We start from the raw sequence: 19,851 nt of genomic DNA, 5'->3' as shown, positions 1-19,851 counted from the left end.
TAGGCACTTCTCCACTCATTGATACCTTGGGGCTGGGTAGCAGCTCTGAGTTAAATCATGGGCAGGACCAGTGGAGAAGGTGGGTGTTACAGGGTGCTGAACCACTGTCATGTGCCATGGGCCATGCACAGCTCCTGACAGGCACATAGCACTTTGCCAGGCACCCAGAGGTACATGTTCCAGCTCTTTGTACCCCTGAGAGCACAAATTATAATGATGTTTTTGAAGATTTTTTTGTCTCTACAGACACTGCCTTCATAGCTTTTCCTATAATTATAGATTTGTAATTATGTACTTAACGATAACACCCCCTCTGTCTGATGATAAATATATTTTTACATAATAGCACTTAAGCATTGCATATTTACTAATCAAAAAGAGATTCACACTGCAATTGAAGATTAACAAATTAATTATAGCATACCTTTAATTACAGCATAAATAATCTCAGTCATTTCCCAAGAAAGCATATTAGAGCTCTGGTAAGGCACTTACCCAGGGTCTCCGCAATGGTCCATATCTCATGCTTACCATGCCAGTGTAAAATATCCAGAATGTTAAGTTTTCATTACTACTGCCTCTGAAGTAAGTGCAGTGCACTGGAAATAGATGTACAATCCATGAAAATGAATCATTAAAAGGGATTGAGTTGAATTATGGCTGTCAGATGTTGTCACAAACATAGCTGAAATACTTAAACACTTCTTCCAGCAAGTGATGATAGGATGCTTGGCAGTGTAATTATCTCATAGCCATAGACATAATGCTTTCCATGATAGTGCAAAAAGGGCTTCATAAGCAGTCTTGTGGAGATCTACTGCACAGTTGTGATGATGCCCCCTCCTTATCTGTTGGACAGCTCTTGGGCAAGCCTAGAGCATCCTACCCGCAGCTGTCCCACACCTCAGCCCTGGAAACCTTCTGCAGGCAGGATGCAGAAGTCCTGTTCAGGGGCAGAGTTGCCGACAGCTGACATGAGTCTGGGCTGAGCTGGGCTCCTTCCCCAGGGCTCTGTGCACTGCTCTCCCTGCTCACCCACTGAGCTGCTGCATGGGGCTCTTCTGCCCTCTCTGATCTAGCAGGGGTCTGGCAAGGTTGATTTTTAGCCACACAAACATGAGTGGGGCAGAGAAGGAGGAAATCTTGGACACCAGTCAAACACTGGGTTGATTTAAGCTGGCCATTTTGAAAGATGATATCTGTCTGTGTCATTCCTCCTTGGGTCAGGAAAGAGCTGGGTCAATCCCCAAAGTGCTTTGGGAAGTACTGTTTTTGCATGATCTGAAGTGGCTGGGTTGCATTATCTCTTTGGGTGAGGATACTTTTGTTAAGAGGACTTGATTTTAGGCAGGTCTACAGCATCTCCAAGACATTGATGTAAGTTTGGTTGAACTGCGTCTTGTGTGAGTTCGTTTTGGTGTTTAAATATGGCAGATCCACACCAGACTCTTCTTCATGTCACACTTGTATAAACTGAGTGTATACATGATGATCTTAAGGTCCTTTCCAACCCTAACTATTCTATGATTCTGTGTATATACTCATCCACCTTCCTGTGATCCAGGGAAAGCAGAGTGATGGGTAATTCCACTGAAATGATACAAAAAGTCTCTTCTTGTCTGTTAATGTTTTCCCAAATAAGACTGGTGTATGTAGGTGTGAATCTTTAGTGACAGGAAAATGTCTTGGTTTGAAGCTCATTTTAACTTCTGGAGGAAAAGGGCCTTATCAGTTTCTTCAGCAACTGAACGAAGGGTGCAGTCTCCCAGCTTATCTAGGATTTGAGTAAGATCCACGCTAACTGCTGATGACGTAAAGCACACAGCGCCTAAACGTACTTTGACAGATTTATGTTTTTGCTGTAACTGAGAAGAGAACATCCTGGCAGAGGAATTTGTCATTTGTTCTGGCCTAGCTAATGAACTTAGTCCTCTTCCCGTGCTGCTGAAATTACACACAAGTGTCGGCCTGACGGAGGCGTATTGATCAAATCTGACTTCAGCTCTGAGCACCGAGGAGCTAACTCAGTTCTATCTTGTCAGTGGAAGTTTCCTCAGGTGCTGCAGGGTCTCCCTGGAGGCCAGGCTGTTTGCTGCTTACAGTTCAGCTGTCAGCTCCTGGTGATCTATGGCAGGCTGGTCAGTTAGCTAGGGAAACACTAAGTGGTTGGGTTATGTGAAAGCTTTCCCTTGCATCATCCATACATGATGGAAAGCAGGCATCTGACTTATTATAGATATCCTTTGTGACTGAATCTCACTGCGTTCATGTAACTTTAAAGATGCAACTATTCTTGTTATCAGACCAATCATTCCTTCCACCTCTGGGTTAGGAAGCTTTCTGGTAACTAGGAACCACTCCTCATTTGGCATTTTCTATCTCAGCATATTCAGAGTCTGGACAAATTATTTTGCAGCATTTTGCACTATTAATTTTGTCCTCTTCATGTCTGGCACGCAGATGGTAACAGTTTGAATGGTGAGGAGATTCTGGAGCCATGGCCTTTCTATAGTACATCATCCCTAAGCAGTGCTATCAGATCCTTTGCACTTTGTTTTTCCTTTGGATGAAAGGTCTGTTTCCTGGGTTATGAATCCCTGCAGAGCCTGTTTCACTAACTCCCTAAAGCTTTCTTCCTTCTCAGAGTTATTGCTGCTGTGCTCTTTTTACATAACACCACCCAAAAGCAATATTTCTGTATGAGCACATAGTGATGCTTCTAGTTCCTCTGATCCTGTGGCCCATCACCCTCCTCTAGGGTTTCACCAACATCCAGCAGCATGGAACTGCTTTTTGAAAGCTTTAAGGCACCTGGCCTGGCAGCTTGTGCCCAAATAAAATAGGGCATTGGTCTCGCTGCACATTCACATGGCTGATTGTCATGGCTGGAGGTGGGTATTTCTCTGGGTCAACCAAAGTCCCATAGGTAAACCCACATCTAATGCGGCTGCCAAGACTCATCATCAGCAAAGCAGTGTGGCTATGGCACATCTTGCCTGAAGCCCTTTCTGAAGGTGAGAAGGAGAAGGTGTGGCATCCTGAGAAGAAAGAAAACAGGAGACTACAAAATGGCTTTTTCATCCTCCTGCCAAGCACACACTAACCTCATTTAAAAATGCAAGTGCTGCATGTGTCATATGTGCTAATGCAGTTTTTGCGTTTCAACTGAGAGCCTGCAGAGGCGGCAGTAGCAATGTCTGTTGAAGGATCGCTTGGTGTCTTGAGCCTAAGAAACCCATCTATTTATATTAAAAGATTGAGAAGTTCCTCTCATTGTTGGAACTTTGTTACTGAGTTCCCCAGAGAACAAATGAATCAGAGACCACTTGTATATTCCTGAGCCTACCAAATAATGAAGCTTTCAGGAGACAGCTTTTATTTAATTTTTTATTTATTTATTTTTAGGGAAGGAAACATTGATTTTTGGTGAGAAAAGGCATGAAAGTTTCTGAGATATCAAAGTCACTCCTGAAGGAATAATTAACCCCTCAGAGGGCTGGAATGCAAAGCAGCACCCCTGGGAATATTCTGATTTCAGAAAAACAGTGTTGGTTGATGTTACCAGTGTAACAGAGAGTGCTAAAACGGCACCCCTGTGCTCTATGTAATGAATGGCACATGGAGCCTTGGTCTCCAATTCAGACTCCTCAGTAATCACTACAAAATTACAATACCACAATTCCTTCCCACTTGAAGGTGAATTTGAGATGCTTTACAATTTGATAGTAAAACTGACATCTGTTTTACAGTTGCTCTGTAATTAGCTTCTGAAGGCATTTGTCTGTATGTGGAAAACCCCAGCTCCAAATCCCTCTCCCTTAGCAATTACTCGTTCCCTAACAAGAGCTATGGCACATGTGTGGCTCGGTCGGTGTTTGGCCACAAGTGCCAAGCAGAGCAAACCCCACTACAGGAAAGTGAAGCATGTGCAGCAGCTGGAGACCCACTGGCTAGCCCCATAGTGACCATGTATTAGCCAAGTCTACAAACAGTTCAGAGCAGGAACTGTTGTTTCATGGCTTGCATTAAGCCTAGAATATAATTAACACTTAACAGATAGCACTAACAGTAGCAATTGTACTCCTGCACTAATAACTTCATGCTTCTCTTTATATTGAGTTGCACCATAGGTCTTACCCTGGTTTTAAACCATGAATCCCAATCATTACAACACAAAGAAAAGGATTATATCCTCCTACATAGTCTACGCTGTAGAGTGACTGCTCGAGGTGCCTCAGTAACAGCATTGTGCAATACACAAATGCCTTCAATCATCCCTGTGCTGCTCCCACAGCGTCTTGTTTAGACTTCTTAAAATAACCTCCCCATATCATGAATCTTTGCGTAAGAAGTGATGTGTGTTTCAAATCACAATGAGGCACGTTCTGCACAGGCGTGTGTCAGGAAGCAGGGGTGGGACACGGGTGCAAGCCCCCGTGCGAGAGGCAATTCAGTGCAGAACATGCGTTATTTTTAAACACTGCCATTAAACTAAAACACTGTCCTTGTAAGTAAAAGAGATTTGCTGTGTGGCCACTGCCGTTGAAGGCTTTGATGAAATATTTAGGGGAGAGCTTTCCGAATGTGGCTGGTTTTCAGAAGGCAGATTAAAGTTTTATAGGGGCGCTAATTTAATCACGGGTGATGAATGAGTTTATTTTTATGTTGGGCTTTAACAAGGGAGGATGAATGTGGGATTCCTCAGCAGGTCCCTGTGGGTTGCGGGCTGCCTGAGTCACAGCTTTCAGAGAGCTGTTTCCCTCCAGCTGAGCAAATCATGTCACCCTTAGCGGGGCTCTGAGCCCTCATGCCTGCTTCGCAGCTCAAACCCAACACAGGGAAACATGCCAGGTATGAGAGGACTTCACAGCATTTGGTTAAACCTCATAACCACCTCTATTCTGCTCCCTGGCCAGTCTCTCCAGGCACAGACAAATCATGTGAAGGGGAAAAATACCCCAGGAAGCAGGGAATGTATTTCTGCAAGCACCAGTTTTCCCTTCTGTATTGCCAGGTTGTCCTCACACCCACCAAACCACCTCAGCCACTGTAGGACCTGTGGTGGTGGGAGTTTGCAGGGACAGACCGAGGTACAGAACCCCACACTGCTCCTATGTTTTCATTGTTGTACTGCAAAAGATCTGCTTCTCCAGCCTGGTCTAAAAGTTCAGGAAAGTAGAAAAAAAAGTCTTTTTAAATTGCCAGAGAGACAGAGTGGTGTGGGGTGATGTGCATAGCCAGCCATTTAGAAGATGGTACAGTGGACCCAATTTCTTCTGATCAAATGAAGCCTAGTGGAAAATTCAAGCGTGTCATATTTCTCCATCCAACAAACAGTGACAACTTCATTATGATTCAAAGTGTGTGGTTGAGCCTCAGCGTGAGCCTGTCCCCCAGACCCAAGCCCCAGGGCTGTTTCTGCTGCACAGTTACGTGGCAGTGTGGGCACAGAGGTAGCAAAACCCTGTCCTTCCCCTTCCTCTGATCATCATCACTACATGGAGCACTCTTCTGGCACCATAAGTATTAACTGAGAGATGCAAATAGGCATCAGCGTTGGTCAGGGCACTTGAAGCTGGCCTCCCTCCCACCCAGCCTTGCTCAGTGCCTGCCACCATGGTATGGGTACAAACCGGGGTCGCTACCCAGGGCTGTGCAGGAGAGCATCCTACAACCAGGCGGAACATCCAACGCAGCTCACTGGTGCTAACCACGGTGCTGACCATTAAACTGGGAAAGGGCAGAAAACACCAGCATGGTGCTGGAAAGTGAAGGGGAAAATGCACAGCATCAGCTTTGTAGCCACAGTCTTGCTGAGCAGGCGGGTGATGGCCCTTGTGCATGCAGTGGGTTTTCAGCTCTGTCTCAGCTGTGCTGGGAACACAAACATTTTGCTGTCGTGCCAGCACTGAATGGTTACAGCATACAGCAGCTGTGCTGGTGTATTTTGACCGAAGAAACACCACTTGATGTCAGCATAAAGTAACTCATTATCGCTCCATTCACCCAAACACATATTTAGGATCTTCAGAAATTATTACCATGATATTAAGATATATGTTTAAAGCTCTGCAGTAAATTAATATGCAAGGATTAATATACAACCCAGACTTGGTCTTGGATACTGGGGAAGTTTTTGATGTAATAAAGCTAAAAGCACAGTGACAGGGATGTATTACCTCGCCAGATGGCAGTTTGTTAAAACAAACCAACACATTTCTAAAAGAGTGTCCTAATCTCCACTTGAAAGAACTTTCAATCTAAAAGGGAGGGACATTTGCATAAAGAGAGTTCACAGAACAAGTATTTAGAAGTTCACTGTTCGACAAGGGCAGCTCTGGTTTAAGGCACTAGAAGGTGGGAAAACATAAGCTAATTAAAATCATTCTCAATGCCAGAACATCAAGCATAACGTTGTTGGTGAGAGGGATTCGATTATGGAAAGCTTTCCTCTGGCAGGTGACAGCCAGTACAGTCTGTGTTCAAGAGTCGTTAGCAAAAAACAGAACTTGGGTACTGAGTTGTGTAAATAACAATTAATCTGATGGAAAAATAAATGTTTCATTTTGGAGGACTGAATTCTTTAATTTTTTTTTAAACCTTAGGCCACCCTTGGAATGGAAACACCATTCTGGAATGAAATTCAGAATATGGTGGAACAAAAAAAACCTGAAAATAGACAAAATGGATATTTTTCAAGGTTTTAGTCTGTTTAGGCCAGTTTCTGTCTGAAAAAAAAGAATTAGCATGCCTTGATGAGTTCACTGTTTGATGTAACAATGGTTCCTGGATCTCTGGATGCCATGGAAGTAGGTGACAAATTCAAAGGTGCGCATAGGCAGCTCATCTGATTCACAGCTGTGGTGTTAGATCCAATTCATTGGAATTTTTTCTTTTACTAATCTGAGGCCAGATGAAAGTGACACTGGTGCCTGAATCTGTGTTGCTGTGGGACCTAGGAGGATGGCCAGGCCCCGGGATCCTGGCCCAAGGTTTTCCATACCTCTGCTGGGATGCACTGCTGCCTGCACAGTGATCCCTGAGAGCAATAGCGCAGCTCAGCTGGCGGCTGCATCCCCATCCCTGCAGCACCTCCCACAGCATTCCCAGCTGGTTCTCCACAGAGGAATGCAGAAGATGACTGAGACAACGTCCTTTCTTCAGAAAAGGGAGCAGAAGGTGGTTGTGATGCTGTTGGCCAACAGTGTGAGAGATGTGGGAGAAGGTCTGGTTTCCAGCCTGCCCAGGGCTCGCTGATGTGTCACCTGCAGTGTGTGCACAGCTTGCTTCTGACCTGTCCTCCCACTGTTTTCATGCAAAAGCTAAAAGATAAGGTTAAAAAGTCTCTCTTGCCCCACCTTTTTTCATTTCTTTTTGCCATTTCCCCTGTCTGGTCTCCCTTGCTCCACCCTTCTGCTGCCCAGCTCTTTGCATAAGAGCTGCCTTTTTGACTGTTTCCGTCATGACTAGTACAGAGCCACTCTGATTTTCATGAGAAATCTTGAGCACCTTCATATCACAGAAGAGAAGGAAAAGTAAGTGTTTTCTAGCTTGTTGCTGAGAGGCAAACCACGTGAGACACATAGTTAAAAGACAATTTAATGCAGAGGCCTTTTCCACTGCATATGAATTACAATATTTTCATGCTCTCCACAAGAAAACAATACACAGCTAATCTTGGGCTGCCTATGCTGTCCTTATGGAAGGACACAACTCCAAAGGGAAAACTGTAGTGACTGGGAGGATTCAGAAGAGCTTGGCCAACCTATACATGTAGTGATAGGACGTGCAATGGTGAAAGATGAGGGGTGAAAATTTAACCTCATTGTGAGCGGTCTTGCTGGGGAGAACAGACCTGAGCTTTGCTCTTGATTCCTTGATTAGTTCCTGACATTTTTAAAAACATGAAATATAAAACACATAAACAGTCCTGATGGCCAGGGCCAGAAACAATCAGGACTTCGGAGAGGAATGGGATATCGGAGACGAGCAAGGTGTTGCCACTTATTCAATAACACAGGTAGCTTTTTACTGCAGCTCTCCTCTAGGACCAGCTCTGTCCCCAGCACCTCAGCATCGAGGCTGTACAGCACCCACCTGGATTTTCTTTGTTTGATATCTTATATATACTTTTTATAATTTTTCTTTAATATAAGATTCAGAATCAGCTCATCCATATGCTGATCCACACTTTGCTTCCTTGAGAAGTTATATTCCAGAAGTGTTATTTTTTGGCCTGGACAACAGGTAGATATCCCAAACATTTGAAGTTCCTGGGAATGTAAAACTCATCTATTTTGAAAGACACTGAAAGAAAAAGGAAGGCCTAAATCAAAGCAAGTACCAAATGGTGGGTAGCTAACCAGTTGTCATCTCGCCCCCTCTTAGCCTGCTCACATCAGCAGTACAAGCTGTACCTGTTTAAATAAAATATAGGCAAGTATTCACAATCCACTGTATTCAATAAATTCACTTTCCCATCTCAATAGCTCTTAGGAACACCATAAGGACCACACATTCCCTCCTCCCCCCCATATTAAGCGTTTTTTTAAAATCAGTTAGTTTTAAAAATACTGCCTTGCCTCTCTCTTTTTTATACATTCCCTAAACACAAAAAAAACAAGGCACAAAAACCTCAGAAAATAAATGACCAAAAATGTGAGATAAGGTGGTAAGTGTATTTGGAAGCTCAGAGTTGTTTCAGAGAGCTGCTGGTCAATCCTATCAAATGCATTATGTATAAGTTTAAAGTCAATACTTTCTGCCAACACTTTGTTGAGCTAGAAAGCTGTCTGCTATCCCTTTTATCTGACAGGTAAGTAAATAACTCACTGGCTTAAGCAAATTAAGTAAATAGTGTTTGTGGGCAGGTGTTTTTGTTCAGCATGTAGTATATAAATGTGTATTAATTCTGCTAACTTTGAGAAATGTTGATGCAGAGGAAGAGGTTATAGCAAATGTACAGATTAAAACAGAAACATTTGTCAAAAAAAGAAGTGCATAAAAGCACATAGTAAACAACTAGATGAGTTTGCTGAAGCCAAATGCTCACATTTAGTAAATGAAATGCTTCATTAATCCTCCCTGACAGAAGTAATGTTTGGAATGGAGAACAGATCCAAGAGAAAACATTCAGCTAAGTTGTGTGCTGCAGGTTTTCCTGGGCAGCCCGGTGAGGAACCGCAGCCTCTCCCCGCTGTGGACGGGCAAGGAGGGGTGTTATGGAGGCAGCCGCCTGCTGCTCCCACTCCTGCAACTTCCTCCTGCTGTCAAAATGGTTGGGGTTGATGACAGAGCAGTGGGAGGAGCTATCCGTTGTGTGGGTTGCTTTCCTACAGATGCTTCTGGTCCCCGTGTGCTGTGCACCGGCTGTGGTCCAGCTGCTAAAAACGTGCCATGACAGAGTCGTCCCCATTCTGGGTCTTGCACTGGCAGTATGACAGCCGCTTACCATTGCAGCACTTTTGCTTTGAGAGCTACTCAGAAGCAAATCACATAGTGGTGGCAAATCCCCTTACTCCAAGTGAACCATTGAGCATTGGGTGAGTTTCTGAAGGAGCCCTCAGAGCTCTGTGATTAGCTGCATGCCTCAGCTTTACCTTCAAACAGTACATTTCTGTTTCTGAAGGTTGGGAAGAAAAGCTTGGAATTAGCTCTTGAGTCTCCCAAGTGAGTTGCTTAGGTCTTGAGACCCGGGTTGCCAATGAAATTGGATTAATCTTCTCTGAGATCTAAGCAAGATGGAGATGACTGGCATAGGACAGTGCTTTCAAGGAAATCAAATCCTCATGCAGAGCCTTTGTCTGAATGTACATCTCATGGCCTGAGTCTTAGCTGCAGCACTTCTCTTGTGTTTGCTATGTCCAGCTCTGTAGCAGTGCCTAAAAGCAACACTCTCCTCTTTCATTAGTAAACAATTTTTCACAGGAGTGACCTCACCTCAGTAAATAGGGCCTCTTGGCTTGCCTATAGCAATGCAACATCCCTGGTATGAAGCCTAAAGCAATCCCTGTACACCATCTGCACAGAAGGCTATGGCATGGCTTGCCACTATCATCCCTGAAATACCTCCCATGGAATTCCTTATCAGCTTCCCAGTCTCTGTGTCTTGGACTGCTCCATGAGGAGGCCCATGTACCTACCAGATGAGGCTAGAGGGCCAGGATGAAGATGACAGACGGTGACGCTGCTCAACTGAGGCAGCAATGAAAGAAATCATCTGTGTGGCAAACTGTAGATAGGGCTTGCATAGGAATAAGGGCCGTTACAGACCTCAGTAAGGTGATCTACGAAGTCATCTTTACCAGTGGTTGGTGCCCCTGGAGCCAAGGTCCCACCATCTGAACAAGGATGAAGCTACTGCAGATTCCCCCTGAGATGGGAGATGAGAGACATTTATCTCTCTCTTTTCTGCCTGGCTGTCATCATAACACCTTATCTTCAAGACCATTGTCCCACAGTCAAGTTAGATTGAAAGTAAGCAGATGGTCTGGTCGTGTCTGGGGTGGGGAAATGGCATTCATAAGCCCTGTGTTATGAGAATCAAGCTGAAAATAAACAGGCTCTGAGTCAAGATACTCCTTTGCACACACTTCTTCCTCAGGGTAGAGGAGGAAAGTGCAGTGGTGTGACAGATGCCATTCACTTTGCTTTGTGTGTTTCTGGAAGGAGATTAGATACTGCAATGAGAAGAACAAAGTAAGAACTTGAACTAAGTACTCATGTCTTCTGCCTTCCTGGGAGATGGACTGAGGGAGTGCTGTAGGGAGAAATCTGGGATGAGAAAAGGGGTAACACTGTCCCTTTTCTCAGCATGGAAAGATGTGAGTTATTCTCCTGAACAAGGGAAGATTTAGCAGGAAAAATGGCTAAAAATCTAGTGACAGAGAAGTACTGGACAATCAGCTGGAAAATGGATCAGAGCAAGTTGTTCCAAGGAGCCAACATCATCATCATCATCATCATCATCATCATAACCCTGGGGAAAAGCTGGGGATGCAGAGGCAAGAGCTGTGGCCAGCATTGAACCACCACCCCATCCTACCAAGAAGCCAGTCAAGCTCCTGCCCACATTATGGTACATGCTGTGGTGTCCTTAAGCAAATATGTCAGCAAAATGCTTTTTGGCTGAAAGGAGCTTCAATAGATTGTCTGAACTCTTACATGTTTCGGTACAGGATAGTGAAGAATAATACAGATTCCACTGGAAGCCTTCATGCCAAAAGTTGATCTTGCAGCAGATGTGATCTAACGCCATATGGCAGCTGGGGTGTTCTCCTGAGCTTGCAGTTTTGTGGTGTATGGTGAAGTGAACCATGCTATGGTCAGTGCTGCAGCAACTGAGGTGCTCTAACAGAAGTCCCTCTAGTCTGGCAGCTCTATTTTGTAGCTTAGTTTGTGCTGCAACATGCAAATAGAACTTGCTCTGCCCTCTGATGTTTATCTAAATTTTGCATGTGTTCGCAGCTCGTACGAGAAAATGACAAATTGGGAAAATATTTGTTTTCACATAAGCCAAAAGACTATTACAGCAGACAGCCAGACAAACACAGTGTAAGTGCCAAAGCCTGAGCTTTTCTACACTCTGTGCCATGTACATATTCAGTTTTACCTGCCTAAAGGGTAACAAGGAAGTCAGTCAATATGCTGCCTTAATCACTGCAGTTTCTCTGCATGAGGACTACTCATTGCATCCTATTGCAAGGCTCTGGAATACCACCCAAAAAGGGAGGTTGAAATCATCCACCACATTTCATTTACCCCTGCCAGCTGAATCTAAACAAATTGAAAAATGACCTGCCCGCTACACTTGGAGGCATACAGCAGAAAATAACTCTGAAATAGCTGCTTATGTTCACTGGGGAAAGATTTATTTCTGATCTCAGAGCTTGAGTTGCAGAGGTAAATAGGACCACCTGTCAACCATTACCTGCCATGCCCCACTGCCCCTGTATGAAAAAACACACACAGGCATTGCCTGAAGTGGAGTTAGTCTAGTAAATGACCAGGAAAATGGAATGTTTTCTCTCAACAAGCAGCAAATGAACAGAAGCTGCTGCATCTGAAATGATGCTACCTTGTTTAGCTTCAAGGTCCCAGCTTTTGATGAAAGGCTCATGACTCTAGAAGTCACTTTCTCTCCTCCTCTAGTGCAACACAAGTCCCTTTGCCCTTTGCTTCGTATTGCAGGAGGGTTTCTGGTGGGGAGGCAAGCTGACCTATTGTACAAATGAGTTGAGAAGGCTCTACGCTGATGAACAGCCAGAAGGGACTCTGTATATTACCACAGCTAATTGCCTTTTTGCTTACTTATGATCTGTTTAAGTTGTGGGTGGTTTTTTGTATTTATTAGCTGATTTTGGAACCATGAGATTACAGATTTCACAGAAATCACAGAAAAAGCAGAACTTTAAAGAGTGCTTGTAATACTTTTCTGGATATTTTTTTAATTTGCCTTTCTTCCTTCTCTGAGTCCCGTAGGCAGCAGGTGGTCTTTGGAAGATGTGATTTAAGGAAGAAAGCACTTCAGTACCTATAAAGAATACAGCAACGAAAAAACACTTCCCAGGGTCTCACCCTCAGCTGAAAGGAAACATAAAAGTGCTGTTCCCACATCTACACTGGCTACTAGAAAAAGAGCACAGGTACATGAACCTGCCCTGGGACTCCAGACGTAGAAGGAAAAGAATAAACCCTGAGGAGGAGGTCAGGAGTGCCCAGCGCCTGGGAGCAGCATGATTATCCCTGGGGAAAGAGTCTGCACAGCCAGCACCGTGTGCCCCACTGTTTCACAGAAAGCTTCTTCTGAGGGACGGCCATGGTGCTGGATATGAAAGATGAGGTGTTGTTGTTGGTGTGTCCTAGTACCTCCGTGCTGCCATCCCTAGCTCTCCATCACTCAATAGCCCTTCTGCTCTCCCCTGAGCCACTCAATTCCATTAGCACCATGCCTGGCATTTGTCACCACACACCTTTCTTTTTCTTCTGGCATATATATAACCCCTGTTGGCCTTGATACTGGTGTGACACGCAAACAAGTTACATAAAGGCTCTCCAGGTGCATTTTCGCACATCACAAGTCCCCTATAATTCATAGTCCAATATTTGAAGAGAGTGGCTGGATTCAGCATTGAGTCAGATCTCCTTTGAGAGGATTAGATCTTACAGTGCTGTGGTACCCATGCCCCATTTTCAGTCCTCTCTACTGTCTTCCTAAACAAGAATCCGTATGTTTCCGGTTTGAACATTTTGCTTTTGTTTTGAGGCTTATTAAAAATGGAGAACCAGGTGGTATCAGCATGCGGGAACTGGGCACATGCCTCTTCCACCATGTGGTGCCACCAGCTGAAAAGGGGGAAATACAGACTTTGCAGTTATTTGACTCTGTTCACTGCTGATTCCACTACCAGCTTGAAAAACTGCTTCTTTTCTGTGCTATAGAGTGAAATAGCCTGTGCACTATGTGAGTTATGTCAAAAACCTTACAATGTTTTCCACAATAGACTTGCATGTAGGTGGTAAGCAAAGCCCAGTCTGCGCATGCTGAAGACTGGGCTGATCCTGTTCCTCTTCACTGCTGTTCAGACTCAGCACAGAAAAAATCAAAACAAAGAAATGTTTCAGGGTGCGGTCGGGAAATGTTGAGGCTTTCAGTGACTCAGCTGGATCCTTATCCCTGATAAACTGCCTCTGAGATCCTGAGGCTACTGGACCATAGACCAAAGGAGCCATTGAAACAAGGCTCTTTATTGAGATGTGTTTATTTCCTCAGGTGTCTCTATTCACCATTAGAACACAAAGTGTGCACATAATTCATTCCCAGGTGCATTTCAAGCATGCTGTCCTGTCAAAGCAATATCAGCAACACGTGGACTGAACCCCCCTCCCCACCCCTATCAGCTCCAGCAGAAGGAGGCTTGGTCCCTAGCAGTGGGAAGCTGGTATGTGAATTGTACAGATCCATCAGAATAAACTGATCTCAGTTGTTCTTCACCAGTTTCTCCCCCAAACAAAAGTATTTTGATTATTTGAGTGTCAAGCAATCAAATGCTGTACCTCAGACACAGCTATTCCAGGAGATAATTAGAAGCACAGAGGAGCAAACAATATGCCACAGAAACGATCATCGCAGTGTGATCCAAAGGATAACTTTGGTAATGCAAGTGTTTCTTTGCTGGATGACTCACAGAAAGAAGCAGGGGCTGGAGCTGTTGAAAAAGGAGCCTGCTCCATGGGAACATAGAGTGAAGGTCAAGGATCAACTGTGTAAAACCGACTTTTTGTTTGACGTTAATAATCTTAAGGAAATGGATGAAGTGAGAGCAAATGTCAGCTCCAGTAATGACTATGTAACTCTGGGACCATATAGAAAAGTGATAGTCTAGCTCACATGTTGCTGGTGGAAATAATGGGGAGAGGTGAGCTGAGAATTCAAGCCTCACTTTAATGTTTTCTGTTGAGTTTCTGATTTATCGATGGGACAGATAGCCCTCTAATATTTAACTCTCTGTATTAGCATATATATAGCACATATGTATATATATGTAATATAGCATATAAATACAGTACATATGCATTTTTTACTGTTGTCTTTCATCTGTGTAACTTCCCGAAGCTGTACAAAAACCATCATCTCAGCAGTACTGTCACTTATTAAAGTTTTTGGAAGTATAAACGTCTAATAGTTTTTATGTGAAGGTCCAAATTTCATGTTATGGCATTTAATGCAAAACATAAATATTTTAGAGTAATATACATACTATATAAGAATATGTGCTAAATTTTGCACATACATGTTGGTTTGGGCTGGGGTAGAGTTAATTTCCTTCACAGTAGCCAGTATGGGGCTATGTTTTGGATTTGTGCTGGAAACAGTGCTGATAACACAGGGGTGTTTGCTTTTACCTATTTAAACTGCCTTTATCTCAACCCATGAGTTTTCTCACTTTTACCCTCTGGTTGTTTCTCCCATCGCTCCAGGGGGAAGTGAACAAGAAGCTGTGTGGGGCTAATGGCTGGCTGAGGTTAAACCACAGCAATCCTTTTTGAGACCCGACATAGGGCTCCAGGGGTGTGAGATAATGACAGATTTGATTGGAATGTGTTAGATTGAATTTACAGCTTTATTGCTGTCTAGCTATTAATTGACAGGCTTCTGTGCTTGCCGTTGGGCTTGCTTGCCTTCCAAAATATCAGAGTCTAGTGCTTGTTAGTGGCTGCTTTTTGCTTCTGCTGCTTGCTGTGTTGCTGTGCTGACTATCTTACTCTGCTGTGCCCAGGAACATTCTGATAACAGCAGTGGCGATGCTCCCAGGTTGGAAGGTGACCAGGGCATCGCTGCTCTTTCTGTGTTGATGTACTGGACAGGCTGGAACTCCAGTGTGAACTGGAGATGAAGGGTTTGTGACCTGTGGATGAGCCCGCATAGGAGCAAGACCCCCCATGTGTTTGGCTATGGATAAGATGTACTAGAGCAGGTGCATCTCAAAGCGTCTGAGGCTGTGATTATGTCTGTGCCACAGCCAGGGGTACCTCTGAAGGGACTGTGGCCCACGGATAAGTCCATGCTGGAGAAGGTACATGTTGAAGCATCTGTGGCTGTGGATAAGTACCTTGAAGTATCAGTGGCTTTGCATGAGGTCATGCTGGATCACCGCAAAGCGTGTGGCCATGGATAAGCCCACAACGGAGCGGGAGCATCCCTGAAGAGACTATAGCCATAGGTAAGGCCATGTTGAAGCAGGGTCACTCCTGAAGCTGAAGCAGGAGCAATGGGAGGAGATAATTGCAATGACAAACCCTATGGGGTCCCACCCCAGAGGGACCAGGGGTGGAGACTGTAACGGAAATACCTTTAAATTGTTGTAACCTGGGATGTGAGTTGCATGCTGTGGGAATTACTACAGCAGGAGCCCCCTGTTGCTAACCTCTTAACCAAACTAGGAACAAGGTGAGGAATGTTCATTGCTATGCTAAGCCCTGTGGTCTCATCCAAAGGAACCAGGGATGGAGACTATAATGGAAATACCTTTAAATTATTGTAATCCGTGATCTGCATAGCATGGTACAGGAATTACTGTAGCAGGAACTACCTGAACCAATAGAGGACAAGCCTTACAAGAAGCAGTGCAAGTGCAGCAGTGACCCAACCTGAGCTGGCACTGGTGCCCAGTAACCCCATGCCACACAACACTTCTCCTGTCTGATTGACCACTATAACAGACAGAGCCCAAAGTCATGGACTAAGTGGACTTGGCTGACATTTTGCTGACATTTCTGGACATTTTATAGGCACTTTACAGGGTGATCCATAGACTAGGGGAGTGATAGCTGTGTATTATAACAAAACATGGGAAGGGGGATAGTGGTTAATGAGGATGTCCTGGATAGTCTGGGACCTGAGCGTGATGTAAGTGGTATGAAATAAGGGGTGGAGAATGTGCTGGTTTGGCCTGGAGTAGAGTTAATTTCCTTCACAGTAGCTAGTATGGGACTATGATCTGGATTTGTGCTGGAAACAGTGCTGATAACACAGGGGTGTTTTAGCTAATGCTGAGCAGTGCTTACACAGAGCCAAGGCCTTTTCTGCCCCTCACACCACCCCACCAGCGAGCAGGCTGGGGATGCACAAGGAGCTGGGAGGGGACACAGCCAGGACAGCTGAGCCCAGCTGACCCCAGGGATATCCCACACCATATGGAGTCATGCTCAGCATGTAAAGGTGGGGAAGAAGAAGGAAGGAGGGATGTTCAGAGTGATGGCGTTTGTCCTCCCAAGAAATTCATGAGAATATTACTCAGACCCGCCTCACACATACTTTTTCAGTGGTTATTTTCACCAGATTTTCTTTCAGTAACAGATTGTCTGAGCCTCGTTCCTTCTGTCTCTTGCCAAAATAGCAGCAAGTTTAATTTTGTTTCTGCCCCAAATTGTGGCACAACTGGCAATGTGTAAACACCCAACAGCCTGCTCTCCATTTGTGACAGCACTCCTTCTCCCTAGAAGAGGGGGTGCCAGCTTTGCAAAGTTAGAGTCCAGGTTACATTCTGGATGAAAATCAGATTATTAGGGGAGAAGAAGGGGTCATGTCATTCTGCTGTCAGTTATTTTGAATTTGGTGGCATTTATTTTTAAATGGAGGCTTTTTGGCTCTTCAAGATATGATCCAGGTCTGCTTGGCACTGATGAAGAGGGTATCACCTGCCCAGACAGCATGCTCCAGTGCTTTGCTGTCCTTGTGTTGTAAAGATTTCCTGATACTAATCCAAAATGCCCCTTCCCCACGGCAGACTGGTGGCACTTGGTCCTACTCAGAGCAAACATGAATGTCCTGGTTGGGAAGTCTCCGAGCTGAAGACAACAGGGGGCGGGAGTGTTGAGGGAAATTATTCCTCATATACTTGCCCTGTTTCCTTACTTCACCAGACATCCACTTCAGTGCTGTCAGAGATGTGATCCTGGGAGGCAAGCTTTCAGTCTGATGCACTACAGATAATTTTAGGACACAAAATCCAGATTACTATGTTCTTTACAAGGGCCTTTTCTGTCCTCGAGGTATGTTACTAATGCTTCCCCCCTGCAGGCTGCACAATTCCAATATTTTCAGCTTTCCTTCACAAGACAGGAGCTCAGAGCTCTTATCTGCATCCTCTGAACTCCCCCTTGTCTCCATCATGTCTTCCTGGGGGCACATTACTCACAGCTGAACACAACCTGCAGCGGAGTCACCAGCAGTGCTGCGGACCATGGAGGGGTTAATCCTTATGTTTTGTAGATTAAGTCCTCTGCCCACCCCCAGCGTGCTTGCTCTTCTCAGCGGTGGGTCAGCACAACTGACTCATGCTTCTCTCTGATTCACCCCGATCCCTCTCTGCAGAGCTGTTACCCAGACACTTGCTCTCCATCCCATATCTGCAGCTGGTTATCCCCACTTAAGTGAAGGGAAATATGCCTGTATATGGGTGCAAAGGGTACAAATCTACCTGAACTCCCAACAGCCTGATACAATCTCGAGGATTCTGCCAGGCAGGAAGGGTAGGTAGAGAAAGGATGCAGAAAGATGAGTGTGTTGCACAAACTCAAAACATGCTAGTGAATCTCCCAGCACACAATGCAGGCTTTGATTGCTGTTTTGGAATGTGTTCCTTCTTTTGTTTTTACAGTTTATTATTTTGCATTTTTAATTTGACCCCACACTGAAAATCCAGTTTTTATTATATCAGTTGTGGACATTGCAAACCCCCTGGTTTGAGGGCTGAATTAGTAGATCTCCTGTATTCAAATATTGAAGCCATAATGCGGACTCTTAAGACTAGTACAAAAAAACATAGGCAAAAACAACTAGGCAATGAAGGTTAATGCTAAACTTAATCTTCATTTCAGCTGGTATATTTTTAATGAAAAAGTAGAAAAATGCATATGCTTTCTATCAACAAGTGTAGAACTCTGTTCCTGCTCCTTGTCAGTGCTCAACTGTATAGGAACAAAGAGTGCTTGTGACTCTAGGGAGGAGGCATTTTGGTACTAGTAGCAAGGCATGTAAAAAATGACAGGTTTGGCAGTTGACACAGTAGGAAAAACATGGATCTTGTGCATGAAGAAGAGAAAAAATTTGAAAATGCTAAAATATCTGTGGTTGGGCCAACCTTGGAAAGACTGGGAAAGAGGCCCTGCGGCCAGCTGGACTATGTGTGTTATTTGACTTGCCCAGTTCTCTCTTTAGACCAACCAATGTGAGTATTTTTTGTGCTCTCTACCACCCACCACCTTGTCTCTCTGTAACTTTACAATACAATCTGCTTGACTCACAAAAGAGACCAGAGGTGGGGCAGGACTGGATGCAACAAAATAGATTAAAGAGACTGTGAGCTGCTGGAGAAGAAGTAATTTTCCAAAGGACATCATACAGCTGTGCTCTTTCCATTGAATTTGATTGACTTTTGCTTTAATTACCTGTATCATTCTTCCCTACAATCTGCCTCTTTGTCTTCTTGAGAGTTTTATAAATTTTGCAATAACTGATGGACTAATACTAAGTGCAGAACAGCTTCCTTTGGATCCCTTATTCTAAGGTAAGTGGAGCACTATAGATATCAGGGGTAAGCATGGTTCTGCCTAAGGCATCAGTATTGCAAACTGAAGAAGCTGAACTCCTAGAGGATGAGACTAGGGAGGTTACATACTCTTATGTTCCAGTCATGTGGGACAATGGCAGACCAAGTTCCAGCCATCTGAGTTTTGGGTCTGTGAGACAAAAGAGTGCCCTAGTAGGATGCAAAAGCCTAAAAACCAGTGCAAGGAAGAGAGGGGAATATACATGCCAGTTTAAGAGCTTAATGCAGTGCATCACTTGTGTTTCCTTATTTTATTCCTTTTTCTCTCTTTTTACTATTATTATCATTCTTATTGTTCCTATTTTCACTGTGATTGGTTTATATCCAAATGACAATGGGGCCAGAGGGATCACATTGTACTGACGTGAAGGAAAAGCTCTATATGATGTCATAGATGATATACTTCCTATATTATTTTCAACCATCTCAGACAGTTCCAAAAATGTTTACAATGATGGTGTCTTGTTTACTACTATATTGTGTAATTTTGAGGCAAACTCTTTACAACCCTTTTCACTTTCTCTGTAATCTCTGAGTTGTATGAGTTGCATTGTGACTTGTGACAAGCAAAAGCTCCATCTGTTTGAGAGGAAGACAGGAAAATACAATTGAATTTTAGCCCATATTCTTGTTCTTACGCTTCTGAGGGAGATCTTAAGAAACTTTTAAATGTTCTTCTAAAAGGCAGAGCTTTTATTATCTATATCCACTGTAAAATGGCGTGGGAAATCCTTAGAAA

The 19,851-nt window shown here is 44.1% G+C and overlaps 1 protein-coding gene across 1 annotated transcript in view; it reads left to right on the top strand.

Annotated features, from left to right (window-relative positions):
* The window catches only part of ALG10 (ALG10 alpha-1,2-glucosyltransferase), a 42,742-nt gene extending 28,865 nt beyond the window's left edge, over positions 1–13,877 (top strand). Inside the window, exon 3 of the mRNA XM_057417827.1 lies at positions 12,481–13,877. Coding sequence (XP_057273810.1) covers positions 12,481–12,507 — 27 coding nt within the window. The 3' untranslated portion in view covers positions 12,508–13,877. The remainder of the gene's footprint in view (positions 1–12,480) is intronic.
* The last annotated feature ends 5,974 nt before the right edge of the window (positions 13,878–19,851 follow it).

Source organism: Pezoporus wallicus, unplaced genomic scaffold (genome assembly GCF_028554395.1).
Source record: "Pezoporus wallicus isolate ANWC-B61680 ecotype Strahan unplaced genomic scaffold, APGP_CSIRO_Pwel_v1 contig_5542, whole genome shotgun sequence".
Lineage (NCBI taxonomy): Eukaryota > Metazoa > Chordata > Aves > Psittaciformes > Psittacidae > Pezoporus > Pezoporus wallicus.
This window is presented reverse-complemented; position numbering and strand designations above follow the sequence as displayed.